Genomic DNA, 22,751 nt, shown 5'->3' on the forward strand with positions numbered 1-22,751 from the left:
CTCAGCTCTTGGGCCTGTATTGCAGGGAAACGTCTACTCTCCATTCAACACTGCTTCTTGGCTCCCAAAATTGCAGCAAGTGTTTTTATTTAACTATAAATAATATCAAAATATTGTATACAAAGAAAGAATGAATAACTTCAGAGTGTGAATTGTATTTGCTTAGCCCAGTCTAATCACCTTCACCCTCTTACACATCCTCACCATCAGACTATGTGCGACACCATAAGATGGCTCAACAATAAAATATAAATCTTCTCTCTGCAATTCTCATCAATTTGCTCCTTTATTAACACTGATAACAGAAATTCCCTATGTAAACTTAAGTCCTTTGTTAAGCCCTCCTACCAGTGGAGGCCCTGCAGCAACACCAACTACCATCCAGGACAGCCTCATGCAAGCACTGATTTGGCACAGTCAATTGTGTTGGTTAAGCACACAAACTGGTTAAATAAATGGGTTTCTACATCTGAAGTGCAAATACTGAAGGGAAAATAAGTTAGAGAACCAGTTTTTGGGTTAACTGAAATTCAGACGATGGGAGGTTAAAGTGGAACATCAGAACATGTCCATCCTTGGCCTGCTGCAATGTTCCAGTGAAGCTCAATGCAAACTGGAGGAACAGCACCTCATCTTCCGATTAGGCACTTTGCAGCCTTCCAGGCTTAACATTGAGTCCAACAGCTTCAGATCATGATCTCTCTCCTCCATCCCCAACCCCTTTCCAATCCCTCTTTTTTCTAATAATTTATAATTTTTAAAATATATATATATTTTTTAATGTATTTTTCTTTTCCCACCTATTTCTATTATTTTTAAATTTATTTCCATCCATTGTTTTATCTCCACCTTTTAGCCTATTTCAATCCCTTCCCCCTACCCCACCCCACTAGGACTATCTGTCACTTGCTCGTCCTGCTTTCTACCCTTAATGTCACCATTAGCACATTCCTTAGCTAATATCACCACCGTCAACACCCCTTTGTCCTTTTGTCTATGACATTTTTGGCAATCTCTTCTTTGCCTCCACCTATCACTGGCCCTCTATCCAGCTCTACCTGTCCCACCCCCCTCAAACAGCTTATATTTCACCTCATTTCTATTTTCCTTTAGTTCTGACGATGAGTCATACGGACTCGAAACGTTAACTGTCTTCCTCTCCGCAGATGCTGTTAGGCCTGCTGAGTTTTTCCAGCTATTTTTGTTTTTGTATCAGAATAATCAAGTCTGGAGGTGCTAGAGGCATGGATGAGGGTTTCAGCAGCGGAGGAAGTGATGAGAGAGGTAGGAGAGGTGGTTTTCATGATAGATTTACAAATGCACTGCCTGAAAAGATGGTGAAAGCAGATTCAATTACAAAACATGCTCTTTGTGCCTGTACCAGCTCTTTTAATGTGCAGAATGGCTTCCTTTGCTGTACACCTTTCTGTACTGTACCCATTACCCCTGTGCTTGCTGACCTACATACTTGCCAATACATTAAAGCCTTGATTTTAAAATTCTCCTCCTATGTAAATCCATCCATGGCCATCACCACCTCTCACCACCCCAACCCTGCCCGCTGCCGCACCCCCTGCCCCCAACCCCCATCATTGTAATCTCCTCTAATCCAACAACCCTCCCAGATCTCTGTGTTCCTCCAATTCTGGCCATGCTCATTCCCAAGTTTATTCATTCTCACTGGTCACATTAGTATAAATTTCTTCGCCAGCTTTATAGTGGGAACTACTTATTTAAGCTCGTCATGTTGTAATGGCTTTTAGAATCAGAGTCATTACGGCACAGGAGGAGGCCTCTTGGCCCATTGGGTCCAAGTCGGCTTTTTGAAGAGCAATACAGTCAGTCCCATTCCTTCGTTCAATCCCCATAACCCTTCAAGTTTATTTTTCTCAAGTGCCCATCCAATTTGCTTCTTAAATCATTCATCTTCTCCACTTCCATTGCCCCCGTAAGCAGAGAGAACCAGGAACAGATAAAAATATGACACCAAGCAATATGAGGAGGTATTAGGACAGGGGTCAAAGAGGTAGATTATATAGAGTGCCTTGAAGAAAAAGGAAGAAATTCCAGAACTTAAGGCCCAGGCAACTGAAAGCATGGGTGCCAATAGCGGAAAGCTGGCTTGGACTTGATGGGTTAAATGGCCTCCTTCTGTGCCATAATGACTCTGGTTCTAAACGCCATTACAACATAACAAGCTTAAATAAGCAGTTTGCAGTTCAAGCTAGCAAAAGAATTTATATTAAAAATATAACAAGCCGGAATATGTATGACATTAAAACAGAAACCAAGTTATGCTTGTACCTCTTGGTCTAATTGACCTCAAACTTCAAATCTCACTTCACTGAAGACTATGCTTGGACTTGAATTCCCATGCATGATGCTATGGGAGATTGAAGAGATTTTTTTCATTTATATGGCAAGATTATCTAACTGCAAGGCTGACTGCAACAGATGAGCAACTGGAATAATTTTAGAATTAAAATGATAAAATGTCACAACAAAAAATGACAAGCTGTCAGGTGCAGTAAAACATAACAAGCCGCTACAGTTAAAAAGAAACCCTCAGTAAAAAAAACCAACAAACTTACACAGTAAAAAAAAACCAACAAACCCTGACAGTAAAAAAAAGTGACTAACTCTCAGTAAAAAAAGCAACAAACACTCATAGTAAAAAAGACAACCTCTATAGGGAAAAAACTTCAACCCCATGTAGGAATAGATGCAGCCAACAGATATGTACCAATGTAACAACACCCTTATTCAAAAAGGGAGGGAGAGAAAAAACAGGTAACTATAGGCCAGTTAGCTTAACATCTGTCACTGGGAAAATATTAGAGTCTATTATAAAGGATGTAATGACAGAGAATTTGGAAATGCATACTCTAATCAAGCAGAGTCAGCATAGCTTCATGAAGGGGAAAAGATGCCTGACAAGTTTATTAGAATTCTTTGAGGAGGTGACAAGCAGGATAGATAATGGGAAATCAGTAGACATAATATATTTGGATTTCCAAAAGGCATTCAATAAGGTACCGCACATAAGGCTACTTAATAAGATGCCATGGTGTTGGGGTTAGTATATTAGCATGGATAGTGGATTGGCTAACTAATAGAAGACAGAGAGTTGGGATAAGGGGGACATTTTTAGGGTGGTAACCTGTAACTAGTGGAGTGCCACAGGGATCAGTGCAGGGGCATAATTATTTACAATATATTAATGACTTGGATGAGGGAAGTGAATGTACTATCACCAAGTTTGCAGATGACAGAAAAATAGGTGGAAAAGCAAGTGGTGAGGATGACACAAAAAGTTGAGAGGGATACAGACAGGTTAAATGAGTGGGCAAAAACTTGGCAGACGGATATAATATGGGGAAATGTGAGGTTATACACTTTGGCAAGAAGAATAGAGGAGCTGAATATTATTTGAATGGAGAACGGCTGAAGAAAGCTGCAGCACAGAGGGATTTGGGGATCCTCGTGCATGAGTCACAAAAAGCTAGCATACAAGTTCAGCAGTAATAGGGAAGGCAAATGGAATGTTGGCCTTTATTTCAAAGGGAATGGAGTATAAAAATAGTCTTGCTAAAACTACACAAGGCACTAGTTAGACCACACCTAGAATACTGTGAACAGCTTTAGTCCCCTTATCCAAGGAAAGATATACTGGCATTGGAGGCAGTCCAAAGAAGGTTCATTGGGTTGATCCTGGGTATGGAGGGATTTTCTTATGAGGAAAGGTTGAGTAGGTTGGGCCTGTGCTCATTGGAGTTTAGAAGAATGAAAAGTGGCTTTACTGAAATATAAGATTCTTAGAGGCTTGACAGGTTAGATGCTGAGAGGTTGTTTCCCCTTGTGGGAGAGTCTAATTCCAGAGGGCATAATCTCAGAGTAAGAGGCCGCCCATAAGACAGAGATGACGAGGAATTTCTTCTCTCAGAGGGTAGTGAATCTTTGGAATTCTTCACCACCGAGGGCTGTAGAGGCTGGGTCATTAAGTGTATTCAAGGCTGACATAGACAGACTGTTAATCAGTAAGGGAATCAAGGGTTACGGAGAAAAGGCAGGAAAGTGGAGTTGAGGATTATCAGATCAGCCATGAACTCATTGAATGGTGCAGCAGGCTCGATGGGCTACTTCTGCTCCTACGTCTTATGGTCATTCAGCCCCTCGAGCCTGCTCTGCAACATAAAAAAAAGTAATGGACTCTCAGTTATAAAAAATAGTAACTCTTTTAAACTGTTTAAAAATAAGCCATTTAGACAGAGATGAGGAAATATGCTCTCTTTGAACGGGTTGAGAGTCTTTGGAACTCTCTTCCTTAAAAGATGATGGAAGCAGCGTCTTTGAATATTTTAAGGCAGAGATAGATAGATTATTGATACACAAGGGGATGAAAGGTTATTGGGGGTAGTTGGGAATGTGGAGGTTAAAATCAGATCAGCCATGATCTTATTAAATGGCGGAACAGACTTGAGGGACCAAGTGGCCTACTCCTGCTCCTAATTTGTATGTTCTTATGTACAGCAATGATGACAAACCACAGTAAAAAAAATTCTCATGGTAAAAAAGGTTGAGCCTTGTCTCAGTAAAGATACCATAGTGATCAAGCTTGAACTGGTTACAGTTTTACCCATGCTAAAAACCTATCATCTATGTGATACAAAGAAAGCAAAAAGCTATGCATCAAAATTGATCCAAACACAAATATTTGACATGAACTTTTCTGCCAGCATTCCTAATCATGAAAGCAAATCATTTCTGCTTGCCTTAAAAGCAAAATTGTAACATTTTACAAAAGGTTTAAACATTTCTACTCCAGAAGATATATAGTAAGCTTCTGGGTGTCTACCTTTCCTGTGCTTCTCGTCAAGTGTTAATATCAAAATAAGTTGGTACAGTACTTCTGAGTGCCCAGCAGATGGCTGTGTTGGGATGAATTTCCAGTTTCCATCAAAGCTGCCGATCTAGTTTGAATTGGAAAATAAGTACTATATTGTATAAAGTGACAAAAACAGAAAATACTGGAAATATTCAGCTGATCTGGCAGCATCTGTGGAGAGAGGAACAGAGTTAACGTTTCAGGTCAATGACTTTCCGTCAGAATTCTTATGCTAACTCCGTTTCTCTTTCCATTGATGCTGCCAATAGAAACAGGGTTGGTGTAAGAATTCTGATGGAGGTCATTGACCTGAAACATTTACTCAGTTTTTCTCTCCACAGATTTTGCCAGGCCAGTATTTCCAGCATTTTTTGTTTTTATTTTAAGCTTTCGGCAACTGCAGCATTTTGCTTTGGTATTACTGCATAGAGAAGCTAGATTTAGTAACCAGGGCTCGAGCCAGGACTGGTACTCTACAGCACAGTAGCAAGCCTGCGTTAGGAAAAAAAATTGCACGGACTACTGTCCTACCTAGATCATTAACGGTTTTCTAAACTTCAGGCAGCACTGGTAATGTATGATGCGGCAACTTTACTGCAGCATCAAACATTGCCAACAATATCTGATTTATACCTTTAGATCGAAGACACAGATCTGCATTTCTAGGTGCTGTGCTCTGTTGTTAGAATTGAAATCTACTGATAGCGTAGGTGGGTGTACGTACCCAGTCTTGGTGCATTTAAAAAAAAAAGCTCTGTGCAAGTGTCCAGGAAGGCCAACGCATGCCCCGAGTCATTTATGGATCAAATTTGGTACCATACTGCAATTATTCTTTATAGGCCATCAAACAACAACAACTGGTATTTATATAGTGCCTTTAATGTAATAAAGTGTCCCAAAGTGCTTCGCTGGAGCTTTATAAAGCAAAATGTGGTACTGAACTGGTATAAGACACTAACTAGTTAGACCTCAGCTGGAGCAGTGTGTACAGTTCTGGGCGCCACATTTTGGGAAGGATGAGAAGGCATTGGAAAGAGTAGGGAAGAGATTTACGAGAATGAAGTTCCTCATCCCTGGAACCGGTTATGAAGATAGATTGGAGAAGTTGGGACTCTTCCTTGGAGAAAAGAAGGCTGAGAGGAGATTTGATAGAAATATTCAAAATCAGAGGAGACAGGGAGAAACAGTTCACACTTGTGAAAGGATCGAGAATGAGAGGGCACAGATTTAAAGTAATTGGCAAAAGAAGCAAAAGTGATATGAGAAAAAACTTTTTCACAGAGCGATTGGTTAGGATCTGGAATGCCTGAGAGTGTTGTGGAGGCAGGTTCAATTGAGGCATTTAAGAGGGAATTAGATGATTATTTGAAAAGCAACAATGTGCAGGGTTACAGGGAGAATGCAGGAGAATGGCACTAGGTGAATTGCTCATTTGGAGAGCTGGTGCAGATATGATAGGCCAAATGGTCTCCTTCTGCACTGTGACAATTCTGTAAACTACGTAGGAGATATTAGGGAGATGAACCAAAAGCTCAGTCAAAGAGGTAGGTTTTAAGAAGTGTGTTATAGGAGGGGAGAGTTGGAAAGGTTTAGGGAGGTCATTTCAGAGTTTCAGGCCTAGACAGCTGAAAGTACAGCCACCAATGGTGGAGCAATTAAAATCAGAGATGTTCAAGTGGCCAGAGTGCAGATATCTGGCTGGAGGAGATTACAGGGATAGGAAGGGGAAAGGCAATGAAGTGTTCTGAAAGCCAATGAGAATTTTAAAAGCTGTGTGTTGTTTTCTAAGGATCCAATGTGCTTAATCTGCACCCCATACACCACAGTAAACATTCACTCCCTCTGCCACCGACACAGTGGCAGCAGCGTGTACCATATACATGATGTACTGCAGCAACTTGCCAAGCCTCCTCCAACAGCACTCCGTCAAACCCACTAACTCTACCACCTAGAAGGACAAAGACCCTGTCGACACATGGGAACACTACCTGCTGCAAGCTCACTTCCAGGCCACAGACCATCCTGACTTGGAACTATATCGCCATCCCTTCACTGTCGCTGAGTCGATATCCAGGAGCTCCCTCCCTAACAGCACTGTGGGTGTACCTACAACACATGCACTGCAGCGGTTCAAGAAGGCGGCGCACCACCACCATCAAGGGCAATGGACAAGATGGACAACAAACACTAGCCTTGCCAACAAGGCCCACATCATGTGAAAGAATGAAATGAAGCACAGCAAAATAGTTGAGTGGGACTTGGTATGAATAAGGACATGGATGACCTCAAATTTACAGAGGGTAGAATTTGGAAGGCCAGCCAAGAGTGCACTGGAGTAGTCAAGTATAGAGGTAACAAGAGAAACTGAGACCAAAAGAACTCTGCTGACCAAGATCAGGAAGAGACAGTTGGAGTTTCTTGGGCACATAATAAGAAATTGTGATTTAGAAAGTCTGAAGCTGATGGGAAAGATCGATGGTGAAAGAGATCATGGGAAGCAAAGAACAATCTTTCCCTAGCCACTGAATTAGGGACAGAGATTTTTGCAGGGACCACAGCCAATGGCTTCAATCCTCCCAATATTTAATCGGAGGCAATTTTTGCTTATACAGTACTGGATGTCAGATAATCCGTCTGATAATTTAGAGAGTGGAGGAGTCGCGAGAGGTAAAGATGGGTGTTATCGACACGCTTGGGAAAACTGACGTTGTGTTTTCGGATGGTGTTGCCAAGCGGCAGCATGTAAATGAGAAATAGGAGGGGGCTAAGGATAGATCCATGAGGGACACTAGATGTAATGGTGCAGCAGCAGGAAGAGAAAATATTTCAGGTGATTCGCTAGACACAATTAGATAGATAAGAATGGAATCAATTGAGTGCAGTCAAACCCAGCTGGATGACAGAGGAAAGACTTGAGGAGGATGGCGCCATTAACTGACCCGAGATGGTGTGAGGCTACTTTCTCCATGGGGTTTCAAACTGCTCCCATCTGGCATCAGGTCATACATGAACTCTGAACTTTAAGCAATTTGAGTTACACCCTAAAATGGTTACCTTGTCAAAATAGGGAAGAAGCCAGAAAACGAGCATTTGAAGTACTTGCACATTGGTTAGTTACCGCCACTACACAAGGATACAGGCAAAACCCATGGCACCATGTGGGCTGGCAGAACGGATAAAATGCTCAATTCTCACATTTAATTACAGACAATGCACATAGCTGCAGTAAATTAAGCTTGGCTGCACTTACTTTCCCTCTTAAATCACTCATCTGATGAGCAAAAAAATCAAGGGACACAATAACAGTACCAGAGCCATTTCATTATACCCTCGTGATATTTTTGTTTGACCAGTGTGTGCACCTGGAAACTGGTGTTTGAGCTTTCTGTGGGTTTCCACTATTTAATTGATACCAAAATGTTTTTCATATTTTTCTCCATTGACTGGTTCTAATTATATTATACAAAAACAATTGAGCCAGAAAAGGGGAAAACAAATTGTTTGCTTTCAGCTGCCATGATAGTTTCCCACTTCAATCTCAACACTCAGCCCAACAAAAACGTCAAACCAAAAAGCTAATTCATCTCTGAAACATCTCCTAACAAGTTCAGCAATGCTTAAGCACCTGATCCGGCAGCTCATTCCTTGGCAACCCCATCACCACCAGGAATGAATAAAAAAATAAAAATTATAGAAAATATACAAGTCGGCCAATCAACATCTGTACAGAAAAGTACATGGGTTTTAATGCTTTGGTTGACTGCCCTGCTGTTAATATTCAGCATTTGGTATTTTTATTTCCATATTTGTGTTTCATTTGCAGTTTTTCTTTTTTATTTTACTGTCACCATCTTTAGGCTTCCCATTCCCTTGGGCCTCAAGTTTTAAGACAAGCTCCTACTCCTTTAGAATCTCTGATCACCTCGATCGATCCCTGTTGCTGAAATTCCATCCCTGCCTGATAGGGTCACTGTCGATCATAATACACGCAGCCTCATCCTTGAGCTGTGAGTAATGCGTGTGAGTAATGCAACGGAAGATGTACCTGTATATTTACTTTAGCAACGAGGCTTTTTAAAAAAATCATATTTGACAAAATTAATTTTTTCAAAATAGTGAATATAAGCACAATTTCAGGGGATTAGAAATGCATTGCGTTCAATAAAAACTGAACTAGGCAAACCTTCATAAATATTTATATGCTGTAAATATATATCGAGAGATATGTATCCTTCACTTTAAACAAGGGCCACTTTTTGAATCCTTGATCATAACAAAGCATTACTTACCAACCCCCAGAGGGCTCCTTCTGTGGTAGCAACAATTGTAGCAGCTCTTGGAGTGTTGTACATCAGTGCCAGCTCACCGAAACTGCCATGATTGTCATATTTACCAACGAGTAGAGGTTTCCCATCTTTTTTTACATAAATATCATATGTACCCCTGTCAGGAGAGATTTGAGAGAAAAAGTTTGAGCGTTTTGGCAAACTCAGATCTTGTACATTTCATGCTTTAAATACAGTTTAATCAGGCTCCAACATTCAAAACTTTGAGAGAAGCCTTTTTTATTAATAAGGTAACATCAGCTAGCTTCTTGCAGGTGTTAGATCAATCATCTATTAAATTTTGGAGGAAGCTCTTCCAATCGCTCAGTTGTACATTCAAAGTTCAACGTGGATTGAAGCCACACAGTCCAGCAAAGTCCCAAATTCAAATCTGAGGTGGTGTTGGCAGTAGGGCTCTCACTGCTTGTGCATGAAGGGAGAGCCTGGCTGAACAGTGTACATCTAAAGTTGCCTCCTGCATTTGGTGATTTGGACGGGGTATTGGTGAATAGCCATGGCACCATAACTCTGCCGATACAGATGAAGGAGGAAAAGGCAAAACAGCATTCAGCAGGGCAAAGATAATGCAAAAAACTGAAACCACTTAACTGCAGAGAATTTTGAGGGAACAGTTATGCGCTAATATAAAACGAGTCTTAAAGCAGAACTGGCTGACAAAATAGCAGCCTCATCTTTGTTGCTCACCATGTCTGTTTGGATTAAATGTTATGTTTGGGAGTTAGTAATGAGAGATATTATTTCTAATTAATTCAGTGAGCCTGTTCTAGAATTATAGCAGCACTGAATCGTAACTACTTGAGTATTTCAAGTTGAGGAAGGAAGCAATTTTGAAAGTGGTCTCTGAATACAGTGAAAAGCTCTCCAGAAGAAAGGTACATAATGTCACCAATGTGTATGAAATTTCACCTCTTAAATCAAAAATTTTGATTAAATACACACAACTAGTATTTATACCTGGGTAAGTTTCTGCATTTTTTCCATTATTTTTCTACCCTTCTTTTCTGGACTAGTTGCACAGGCACCAACTGCCTTCAAGTACCTCACCCAAGTTACCGCCCTTTATGCCCGGCTTTTAGCAAACTTTTGATCACATAGGACTTTCGCAGCTAAGCCAGGTATTACTTTCACTGGACTTCCACAAATGGGCCTTTTTATTTGGAGCAGTCACTGGATGGAAAATTAAGGATAAGAAGGGTGATTTATTTTTTCTTCCCTCCCCCAATACCCTGATTTATCACAGATAAGGAATAAAACTCAGTCTATTGGTCTACATATAGTCCGACACTAGAAGAAGCCTTTGACCACTCATGCATAGAAAGCTACATTCATGCTGTTCAGAAATACATACAGCAGCTATTCATCAAAGGATTCACCCCTTGCACTACCAAGGGACATTATCTTGGCTGGGCTGCCAGAATCATATAACTTAACCAATTGTTAGCTTCTTAGCTTAAAATGTAAAAGTTCATTCAAACGTCGGTCTATATGTACAGCGATTGCATGACTGTCAATTAGAACATTTTTGGAATTTGCATGGGTAGAAATGTAGCTTTAGAGCATAATGCATAAACATTATGCAGGAACAGAATGAAAGGATAAGTCAAATATTGAACTTTATTTCACTCTGTTGTAGATATCCACAGTTATAATAATCAAAACAGAAGAGGAGTAGGAAAAGAGAATGGGGGGCGGGGTGGGAGGAGGAAGGACATTTAGGCTAGGGTGTCTAAACTTAATTTGTTAAATTCTTACTCTATGTTTGAAGTACTAAAATTACTCACAATATTGAGCTAGTTTTTATCACAGTAATTTTGGGCCATGTTTCATTGAACGTGAGCTGAAAACTTTGAAAGTTAGCTGCTTCAAAGCGTCTGGAGTTAACAGCAGCAATGGGTTAAAAATAATTTTGCAGCTCTGTAACTTCAGGATTTATGTAACAAGGCTCTGCTTCACAAGGGCCATACACAAATGGAGTACACACTCTCCAGCAAGTCAAGTTCAAATAAACACTACTGCCATTCAAAGCCAGCTAAGTACTACAAAAGAATCCTATTTCAGTTTATATCAGCACATTTCTTCTGGTAAATTTCATACTGAATTTCTTCAAGGTTCACCAATGGAAATCTACTGCAGGTATTGATCTCTGTTATTTAATTTTCTGGGGTGTTGCTCATGAGAAATGTTAATTTTAGATTTGCTATGACAATTAAGTCTTCTGTAGAAATGTATTTCTTTCAAATCTTTTCATCTTGCTGCTCAACTTCAGGCTGCTTTATTTCTTGAGCTTTTGTTTAATTATTTGCCATCTTTTCTCCATCTTCAATCTTCCTTTTATTCAATCTTCGTTGAATGTAAACTTGAACAAAATGAATGAAGATCTAACATCATTTTTCAAAATTTTGGTCTATGAGTAATTAATTGCTATTAAACTAAATATACCCTCTCCACAAACCCCAAACAGTTAACTTGCAACATTAAAGTCATCTGCAAATGCAGATCAGGTCTATTAGCCACAAACAGCTGAGATGATACTTCAACTGTGTTTCATACATAACATAACAAGTTCAGGGTACGGGGTTTGTTACTATATTCCATGTGTATGCACTCGCAATGTTGGAATGCCTTCATTGAACACATCAAGAGTTTTAACTTAACAGGCTTTGTAGAATCCATGCATGGGGGAGGGGGCTGGTTCTGATTAGAGATAGCATTTTTGATTGGCAGCTCAACAGCCAGTCTTCAACACTGAGCTGGAAGAAGATCAGCTTTAACGATTCGTGTCTCCATGGAAAATACAGTCTGCAGGTAGTTTTGAATTTGAAATACTTAGAGACAAATAACTCCTCTTCCCCCTAAGATTAGAGCCAGGCACTTCAACAAGAGCTGACTTGTAAAGTGAACTGAGGCCTATATCAAGAACCAAGTTTTCACAATTTATTACTTTTAATGTTCCAAGATATGACAGTAAAAATATTGAATTTTAATGAAAATTATATTCTGTTTAGGCATGCATTTCATAATATAAATCAGTTTTCTCATACATTCATGGGATGTGGGCATCGTTCCGACTAGGCCATCATTTATTGCCCAGGCCATCACTTATTACCCATCCCTAATCGCTCTTGAGAAGGTGGTAGTGAGCAGCCTTCTTGAACCACTGCAGTCCATGTGGTGTAGGTACACCCACAGTGCTGTTAGGGAGGGAGTTCCAGGATTTTGACCCAGCAACAGTGAAGGAACTGGCTTGAAATAAAAACAAAAAATGCTGGAAAAACTCAGCAGGTCTGGCAGCATCTGTGGAGATAGAAACACTTAACATTTCAAGTCCGTGTGACTCTTCTTCAGGGCTAAAGAGAACTTATAGTTGGCCTCACCTTGTCAGAGTTTACATCAGTCTCCCTTCCAAAAGGTAGAAAAACATGCACAATATCATGGAATGCAGCATGGACAAGGGGTGGTCTTATTATTTCAGCCCCCTGGTCACTCCAGCTTGTGACTAGATATTGTGGAACAATGGTGCACCCCCTACAAAATTGTAGGGATGCTGGGTCCCCTTCATCCCCAGTGATGCTGAGTCCAAGGGAATGTTTAATGCAGACCTGAAATTTGTGACCCTTTGCTGGTCCAGGCAAGCAGACACACAGCCTTTACGACCTGCAATGCGCAATTCCAATCCAATGTCTGAATATAATGATTGTGAAATCTGTTGATGCTGCACCAATAAAGCAGAGACTTAAAGTGCAACAATCCATGTGCAAGGTCCCCCAGCATGTCTAATATAGAAAACCAAGTAAAATTTAAAGCAGATGTCTATAAAAGACAATTACAATACAACTTGATAAATCAGAGGATTGCAAACTGTAGCCTAGAACTTTTTGTTTGCTTTTAGCCAAAAATTGGTAAGCAATAAATCTTTCAAACACATGGCGATGAAAGATGACTTCAAGAAAGAAATTAACATTAAAAAGCCAGCAAGGCAATAAGTCTGAATTATTCTTCACGCCTTTTATTTTCAGCTCAAAGTGACACAGGTATGGCAAATGACAACAGTGAAACAGCCTAAAAATCTGTAGTTACTGTGTGAAGTGCAATTTGATATCTGGGAACTGAAATTTTGTTTTAAGAGTTGTGGAAACAACAGTTTCTGATCACAAATATTAATTACCCTAGATGCAGTGCCAAGAAATGAATGAGGTGCAATTCATCCTTTTCTTTAAAACAGTAAAGCAAGTCACAGCTGGCTTAAACAGGGAGAAATTTGGAAACCATTTTTTTGTTTACAAAATCAAATAATTAACATAAAACAAAGGTCCTTCTGTGGAAAACATTTCAGTTTCCTCATTGCATTATAATTGTGGATTGGCAAAATCACAAAGCTTCAACATAAACCTTCCAAGGCAGCAAGAATTGCTGTGCAATGAAAGTTTGGAGCAGATTTACATTAACTGAGGTGCTTTTAAGATCAATAATTACGCTGGCTTTTGCAGTGCCAAATCTACCTGCTTTATACAGTACAACAGATTTGACAACGGGTATGAATCCCATTTAGGCACAGTAATGGAAAATTACATTTGTAACTTTGCAATGTGACTGCAGGTCACAGCAGAGTTCCAAAGGTCTGTACAAACCAGCAGTGTGGAAAATGTGCTGCTGCGCTAAAATGAACAAGTGGAGAGGGTCAGCTCACCTGCAGCCAGGCCCCAGGATGGCATATAGCAGACTTGAACTTAGCGCCAAGTACACTAACTGTTGATATTTGCCACCTCTGGATAGGATACAGGAGGCTGAATTCCTGACCAAACAGCAAAGAGTGAGAGAGTGGGACTAATTGAGCAGTTTTTTCAAAGAGCTCAAAATGCAACTGACCGCCTTGCATGCTATATGATTCTATGATTTTGGATTTCGGAAGACAGTGATGTACACTTCAGAGGAATTGAGTCTGGAGGTAACAAATGGGAAGGCTAAAATAGGGTTGGAGGCAGGCAAATCTGTGGAGGTGGAATAAGCAGACTTATTAATAAACAGATATGAAGTTCAGATCAGTATCCAACTTAGATTAGAGGAAGTGGGTGAAAACTCCATTCCAGAAGGTCACCATTGTCTCGAATTACAGAAATTGAAGAGTTATTCATGCTTCCAAGGTCACCATGGACTGTGCTCTTGATGTCACTGACAATGAGGAGTAGCTGTCTTGAACACTACTCTTAGAAACTAAAAGAGAACACCTTTACTCAAATTGGAATTTTACATTAGCTGTGGTGTGCATCGCAATGGTTAGCAAAAAAAAATGCTACTCTCTCCACACCCAGTTTAGCAGATCCGTGCAATTTTAACAACGTGATGGTTAATGGCCAAATGTGCTCCTTTTGCCCACTTTATTAATGTCATTGTCAGTCAAACGCTCATGAGCAATCTTTCACAACTGAGAGCCAAGAATTGTAAACTTTATCAAAACATCACCACCGATTCATTGCGGCTTTTACTTTCTTTAAAACATAAAACAGAAGCTACTATTGTGAGGAACACGGAGCCTTACAAGATACCACCTTGCCTTTACGTAGTATGTAGAAGATGTCAAAATGCGCACTGCAGAGCAGGGAGAAAAAACAGCAATAAATAAGAAAACACACATTGAGGCATGAGAGGAGAGATTCAGAAGGATGGGTCATAACAGCTGGATTTTGAGCCCCAAAGGGACCAGGAATGGGGGAGGGTGGGCGCTAAAAGTAGCAAACCGCACCGACATGCTGGTTCACCAATTCCATCCTGTCTGTCCTCAGGCGACATTCCCAATGGTGGATGTTGGGATGGCAGGGCTACCCGCCCACAAGCAGCAAGAAGATGATGAAACAAATTAATTGGCCGCTGGAGGCCAATTACAGAAGGCTGACTAGGATTTTCCAGTTGGCCTCCAAATTCCTGGAGGTGACGGGGGCCAGTTTAGCTGCCTAAAGGCCGAGGGCCCCTACCTCCCTGCCTGGGTGCAGCAGCAGTCACCACAGATCGCCTAATGCCACTTCACATGGCACTTTCCAATGTTGTTATGAAAATTACACTTACCTCGTTGCGAGCGGAGGTCAGGAACTTCGACCTCCGGTGGACTGTGGAGCTTTCGTGCATGCACTGACCAGGAGCAGGCTGCAAAAGCGCAGTTCTGCATTTTTTAGCTTTTTGGGCCCAGCGCGCCTGCACATGAAGAAATACGGTGCAAAAACCCAGGCCAGGTGACCAGGAGCAGAGCACCATGGAATATTGATGTCCCAGGCAGGGGACAGGGAGAGGGGACAAGGAGAGGTCCCAGAAAGGGGACAATGACAGAGAGATCCCTGTTAAGTTAAAAGTAGGAAAAAGGCTGCAGGAGTAGACTTTAAGTGAAGAGGGCTCAGGAGAAGCCCTAAAGAGCCAAGAAACATAGAAACTAGGAGTAGGAGTAGGCCATTCGGCCCTTTGAGCCTGCTCCGCCATTCATTATGAACATGGCTGATCATCCAGCTCAATAGCCTGCTCCCGCTTTCTCCCCATATCCTTTGATCCCTTTCGCCCCAAGAGCTATATCTAACTCCTTCTTGAAAACATACAATGTTTTGGCCTCAACTACTTTCTGTGGTAGCGAATTCCACAGGCTCACCACTCTCTGGGTGAAGAAATTTCTCCTCATCTCAGTCCTAAGTGGTCTACCCCGTATCTTCAGATTGTGACCCCTGGTTATGGACTCCCCCACCATCGGGAACATCCTTCCTGCATTTACCCTGTCTAGTCCTGCTAGAATTTTATAGGTTTCTATGAGATCCCACCTCATTCTTCTGAATTCCAGTGAATATAATCCGAACCGACTCAACCTCTCCTCATATGTCAGTACCCCCATCCCAGGAATCAGTCGGGTAAACCTTCGCTGCACTCCCTCGATAGCAAGTACATCCTTCCTCAGATAAGGAGACCAAAACTGCACACAATATTCCAGGCGTGGTCTCACCAAGACCCTGTACAATTGCAGCAAGACATCCTTGTTCCTGTACTCGAATCCTCTGGCTATGAAGGCCAACATACTATTTGTCTTCTTTACCGCCTGCTGCACCTGCATGCTTACCTTCAGCGACTGGTGTACGAGGACACCCAGGTCTCGTTGCACATTCCCCCCTCAATTTATAGCCATTCAGATAATAATCTGCCTTCCTGTTTTTGCTACCAAAGTGGATAACCTCACATTTATCCACATTATACTGCATCTGCCATGTATTTGCCCACTCACTCAGCCTGTCCAAATCACACTGAAGCATGTCTGCATCCTCCTCACAGCTCACCCTCCCACCCAGCTTTGTGTCATCTGCAAATTTGGAGATATTACATTTAGTTCCCTCATCTAAATCATTAATATATATTGTGAATAACTGGGGTCCCAGCACCGATCCCTGCGGTACCCCACTAGTCGCTGCCTGCCATTTGGAAAAAGACCCGTTTATTCCTATTCTTTGTTTCCTGTCTGCCAACCAGTTTTCTATCCATCTCAATACATTACCCCCAATCCCATGTGCTTTAAATTTACATGCCAATCTCTTATGTGGGACTTTGTCGAAAGCTTTCTGAAAGTCCAAATAAACCACATCCACTGGCTCCCCCTCATCAACTCTACTAGTTACATTCTCAAAAAATTCCAGTAGATTTGTCAAGCATGATTTCCCTTTCATAAATCCATGCTGACTCTGTCCGATTCTGCCACTGTTTTCCACGTGCTCAGCTGTTAAATCTTTTATAATGGACTCTAGAATTTTCCCCACTACCGACGTCAGGCTGACTGGTCTTTAATTCCCTGTTTTCTCTCTACCTCCCTTTTTAAATAGTGGGGTTACATTAGCTACCCTCCAATCTGTAGGAACTGTTCCAGAGTCTACAGAATCTCAGAAGATGACCACCAATGCATCCACTATTTCTAAGGCCACTTCCTTAAGTGCTCTGGGATGTAGATTATCAGGCCGTGGGAATTTATCGGCCTTCAATCCCATCAATTTCCCCAACACCATTGCCCTACTAATACAGATTTCTTCCAATTCCTCCCTCTCACTAAACCCCGGGTTCCCCAACATTTCTGGTATGTTATTTGTGTCCTCCTTTGTGAAGGCAGAACCAAAGTATATATTTAGTTGGTCAGCCATTTCTTTGTTCCCCATTATAAATTCCCCTGTTTCTGATGGTAAGGGACCTATATTTGTCTTCACCAATCTTTTTCTCTTCACACACCTATAGAAATGTTTACAGTCAGTTTTTATGTTCCCCGCAAGCTTACTGTCGTATTCTATTTTCCCCTTCTTAATCAATCCCTTGGTCCTCCTTTGCTGAATTCAAAACTGCTCCCAAACCTCAAGTCTGTTGTTTTTTCTGGCCAATTTGTATGCCTCTTCCTTGTATCTAATACTATCTCCAATTTCCCTTGTAAGCCATGGAAACCTTTCCTGTTTTACTTTTGCACCAGACAGGAATAAACAATTGTTGTAGTTCACCCATGCGCTCTTTGAATGTTTGCCATTGCCCATCCACCATCATCCCTTTAAGTAATGTTTCCCAATCCATCACAGCCAACTCGCACCTCATTCCATTGTAGTTTCCTTTATTAAGATTCAGGACCCTAGTCTCAGAATCCAACTACGTCACTCTTCATCTTGATGAAGAATTCTATCATATTATGGTCACTCATCCCCAAGGAGCCTCGCACAACTAGATTGCCAACTATTCCTTTCTCATTACACAATACCCAGTCTATGGTGGCCTGTTCTCTAGTTGGTTCCTCATCGTATTGGTCCAGAAAAACATCACATATACACTCCAGGAATTCCTCCTCTACGGTATTGTTACTAATTTGATTTGCCCAATCTATGCAGATTAAAGTCACCCATAATTACAGATGTTCCTTTACTGCATGCGTCTCTAATTTCCTGTTTAATACCATTCCCAACATCACCACTACACTTCGGGGTTCTATATACAACCCCCACTAACGTTTTTTGCCCCTTAGTGTTTCTCAGCTCTACCCATACAGATTCCACATCGTCAGAGTTAATATCTTTCCTCACTATTGCGTTAATTTCCTCTTTAACTAGCAATGCAACTCCACTGCCTTTTCCTTTTTGTCTGTCCTTCCTAAATACCGAATACCTCTGGATGTTCAGTTCCCATCCCTGGTCACCCTGCAGCCGTGTCTCCATAATCCTATCATATCTGCTTACATCTATTTGCGCGGCTAATTCATCCATTTTATTGCAAATGCTCCTCATGTTAAGGCACAAAGCCTTAAGGCTTGTCTTTTTAACATTACTTGTCCCGTTCCCACTATTTTCCACTGAAGCCCTGTTTGATTGTTGCCCTTTATTTCTCTGCCTATCACTTTTCTTATTCCCCTTTGTCTTTTGTTTTGCAACCAAAGGTTCATGACTCTATGCTGCAGGCCGTTGGGGCAAAGATACCCCCTTTGGAGCAGTAGTGCTCTGCTCGGCATGGCCAAAGGGCTGAAGCTGTGGCTGTGATCTGGCGCTTGAGTACATACTCAGGAATCCAGGGAAACAGAATCTCAGGAGAGGAGATGGGCCATTGATGTCATCCAAGTTGGAGCGTCTTTTGGACAGAATTCCAAGGTTAGATCTTCAAAGAGGAAGATTGGAATCTCTCGTGAGAGAGAGAGTTTCAATGAGTTTGGTTGATTTAGTGTTTACTGACATTTGAATAGGTTTATGAGAAATCCATGGACTCTCTCTTGGTCGCATCTGTCATTTATTGTGCAGTGTTGCATGTTTGACCACATTTTGCTTTTAAAGTACATATAATCAAGGTACATTCAAGGTAAATAAATGAGGTACAGGATATTATAAATGGTTTTATCTTTCTGACAATGTACAGTATATTTCATTTTCATTTGTTTGAAACCCATGGAATCTTGTCGCCTTATTCTATTAGCAAGTGTTTTGAATCTCAAACTTTGTCTACTTTAAACAAAAAGTTATTGATTCCTAACCGAATCTTACCAAAAACTTGGGGATCTGGTCTAGTGTTATGATTCCAGCTGATCTTACCAATAGACAAACCTGATCCCAGGGCGGAACCCAGCTTGATAGATCCTAACTTTTATTTTTGTTGTTTAGATATGTGGAAAGTGGCTACTGATCAGTCACCGGAGTCAGCTAATGAACTTTTAACAAAAGAATAAAACATTTATTAATCAAGAAAAGATGAACCATATTACAACACTCCTTCACCCACAACTATACCTTCACATATATATTCAAATTCGTAAGGATAGCACAAGTTATAAAAGCTATCTTATACTCTATTGTCCACAGTAAATACACAGTCCATGTAAACCAATAGGCGACCTGAGGTCAGACACATCACACTCTGAAACCAAGCGACAGATGCCACCTCAACCAGATACTATGGATTCTCACCAACTCTCCCCCCAGATGCTTGTCACACCATGAGCCAACCGGTTTCACTGCACTCAGTTTTTCACACGAGAGTTTCCATCTCCGCTCTCCAAGAACTCGCTTTGGAATCTCCTCCCAAACCGACGCTTTCTCTCAGATGCCTTCAGCAAGGGTTCACCTCCAGGGTTTTGAACTCTCCTTCCGATCTTCCTCTCCCCTGGATCACCACATGCGTTCAAGGTTTCCTCCATGCACACACTCTTACTGAGTCAGCTGTCAACAGTAAGCCACTGTTTCACATGCCCATAGCAAAGAGTTATAGACCTTCAGCTGCCTCTTTGGACCTTCTGACTTCTCACATCGCTTTAACCTCTTTGGACCTTCTGACTTCTCACATCGCTTTAAATCTGCTTCCTACAGCTTTCATCTCTGTAAACTTGAAGCTTGGAGCCTTCCTGTGCCTCTCACTCTAAACAAGGCATTTTCCACGTTCCTGTCTTTCCTTTGACTAGAAGGTCTGTTTGGGGCTTTCTTCTTTAGCTTGGGACTTGCTATCTGCCCCTTTTACTCCAGTCTCTCTATGGCAGCTACTTTCAACCAACTTTAGCTTGGGACTACTACCTGTCCCTTTTAGGTTGCTTCTTCTTGGCAGCTGTCTTCAAACTGAACTCAACACTGCTGTTTCTTTAGTTTTTCTGTGTGTGTGTGTGTGTGTGTGTGTGTGTGTGTGCGCGCGCGCGTTGGGGCGGGTGGGTGGGTGCCTCTCTGGTCGGCAACAGTGTAGTTTTTATACTCTTGTGTTTGCTTTAACTTCTCCTTAGGAATCGTAAAACACATTAGAAATGAAGGCACCTTTCAAAGTGAAACTAAAACTCAACTTGACTTTTCCTTAACACACATACAGAAATACAAATCAAACTTAAACTTTAAAGCTTGAACTCATTCCTAACATCCACAAATACAAATATAACTTAATTAAACTCTATTTCCTAACATCTAGGATCATAAAAATGCAAACACAGGAGATGTAACACCTGTCCTTTTACCTTCTCTCTCCTCACCTACCAAGGTTGCAAACACACCTTCCAGGTGAAGCAGTGATTTACCTGTAGTTGTTTCAATTTAGTCTACTGAATTTGCTACTCCCAATGTGGTCTTTTATACACTGGGGAGACCATATACAGATTGAGTGGCCGTTTTGAGGAACACCACCATTCAGTCCGCAAGCATAACCCCAAGCTTCCAGTGGACTGTCCTTTTAATTCTCCACCTTGCTCTCAACACTGACATCTCTGTCCTTAACCTGCTGCACTATTCCAGTGAAATTCAACAAAAGCTTCAGAAACAGCCTTCCAAACTCGAGTTCAACAATTTCAGATTGTAATCTCTGTTCCCCTCCTTTATATGCTTTGGCTTTTTCCTTATCTTTGCTTTCAAACTGTAGTACACCTGCTCTAGGCACATCTTCTGTTTCTTTGATTTTTTTCTTGCCCCATCACCATTCTCTTTGGCCCTGGAAGGCTAACTCTTCTTTCGTTCAATCTCTCCTGTCTTCCACCCTATCACAGGCCTTCCTTTTGTCCTTGTCCCACACACTCTTTGCTCAAAACTTATTACATCTCTAACTTTTCCCAGTTCTGATGAAAGATCAACCTGAAAAGTTAACTCTGTTCCCCTCCACACAGATGCTGCCTGATCTGTTGAGTATTTCCAGCATTTTCTGTTTTTATTTGATTTCTAGTATTCGCTTTTCAACTTCTTAAAACTAGTTGAAACCATACTGGATTTGCACTTCATATGGTATAAAGTCTAAATGAGAGGGTCTCGTAATCCTACCCTTTAGGGCCTGACCATTGCTTTTGCCCCATTGCAGTTTGGGTATCACTTGTATATTGCAGGCTTGCGAACAATAACCTAGTGAAAAAATTTAGTTAACATCAAACCATGACAGCTAACTGAAGGTAACTGAATACAAAATAAGGTTAGTGGTTTGTATTCTTTAGGGCACATGGCAGACTGGTTAAAAAAATAAAAGCCCATGGGATCCAGGGGAATGCAGCAAGTTGGATATAAAATTGGCTCAGTGGCATAAAACAAAGGTATTTGTTGACGGATGTTTTTGCGACTGGAAGGCTGTTTCCAGTGTGGTTCCACAGGGCTCAGTACTAGATCCCCTGCTTTTTGTGGTATATATTAACGATTTGGAAGTAAACGTAGGGGGCATGATCAAGAAGTTTGCAGACGACACAGAAATTGGCCACGTGGTTGATAGTGAGGAGGATAGCTGCAGACTGCAGGAAGATATCAATGGACGGGTCAGGTGGGCAGACAAGTGGCAAATGGAATTCAACCCGGAGAAGTGTGAGGTGATGTATTTGGGGAAGTCAAACAAGGCAAAAGAATACATAATTAATGGGAGAATACTGCGAGGTGTAGAGGAAGCGAGGGACCTTAGGGGATCTGTGGACATTCACTCCGAGGGTAGCAGGACAGGTCGATAAGGCGGTTAAGCAAGCATATGGAATCCTTTCCTTTATTAGCCAAAGTATAGAATGTAAGAACAGGGAGGTTATGCTGGAGCTATATAAAACATTAGTTAGGCCACAACTTTTGTGCAGTTCTGGTCACCTCATTACAGAAAAGATGTAATTGCGCTCGAGAGAGTATAGAGGAGATTTACGAGGGTATTGCCAGGACTGGAAAAATGCAGTTATGAGGAAAGATTGGATAGGCCGGAGTTGTTCTCCTTGGAACAGAGGGGGGTTGAGGGGAGATTTGATTGAGATGTACAAAATTGCCTGGATTGGGTGGGTGGGAAGGTCCTATTTACCTTAGCAGAGAGGTCAGTGACTAGGGGGACACAGATTTAAAGTGATGGTAGAAAGATTAGAGGGAAGATGAGGAAAAATATTTTCACCCAGAGGATTGTGGGGGTCTGGAACTCTGTCTGAAAGGGTGGTAGAGGCAGAAACCTTCAATTCATTTAAAAGATGTCTGGATATGCACTTGAAGTGCTGTAATCTGCAGGGCTACAGACCCGATGCTGGAAAGTGGGATTAGGCTGGGTAGCTCGATTTTCGGCTGGCACAGACAAGATGGGCTAAGTGGCCT

At 41.4% G+C, this 22,751-nt stretch overlaps 1 protein-coding gene across 1 annotated transcript in view; it reads right to left on the reverse strand.

The window, feature by feature from the left end:
* The window catches only part of prkar2aa (protein kinase, cAMP-dependent, regulatory, type II, alpha A), a 270,284-nt gene that overhangs the window by 13,342 nt on the left and 234,191 nt on the right, over window positions 1–22,751 (reverse strand). Inside the window, exon 6 of the mRNA XM_078543146.1 lies at window positions 9,175–9,328. Coding sequence (XP_078399272.1) covers window positions 9,175–9,328 — 154 coding nt within the window. The remainder of the gene's footprint in view (window positions 1–9,174; window positions 9,329–22,751) is intronic.

Source organism: Cetorhinus maximus, chromosome 6 (assembly GCF_964194155.1).
Source record: "Cetorhinus maximus chromosome 6, sCetMax3.hap1.1, whole genome shotgun sequence".
NCBI classification, from domain to species: Eukaryota; Metazoa; Chordata; class Chondrichthyes; order Lamniformes; family Cetorhinidae; genus Cetorhinus; species Cetorhinus maximus.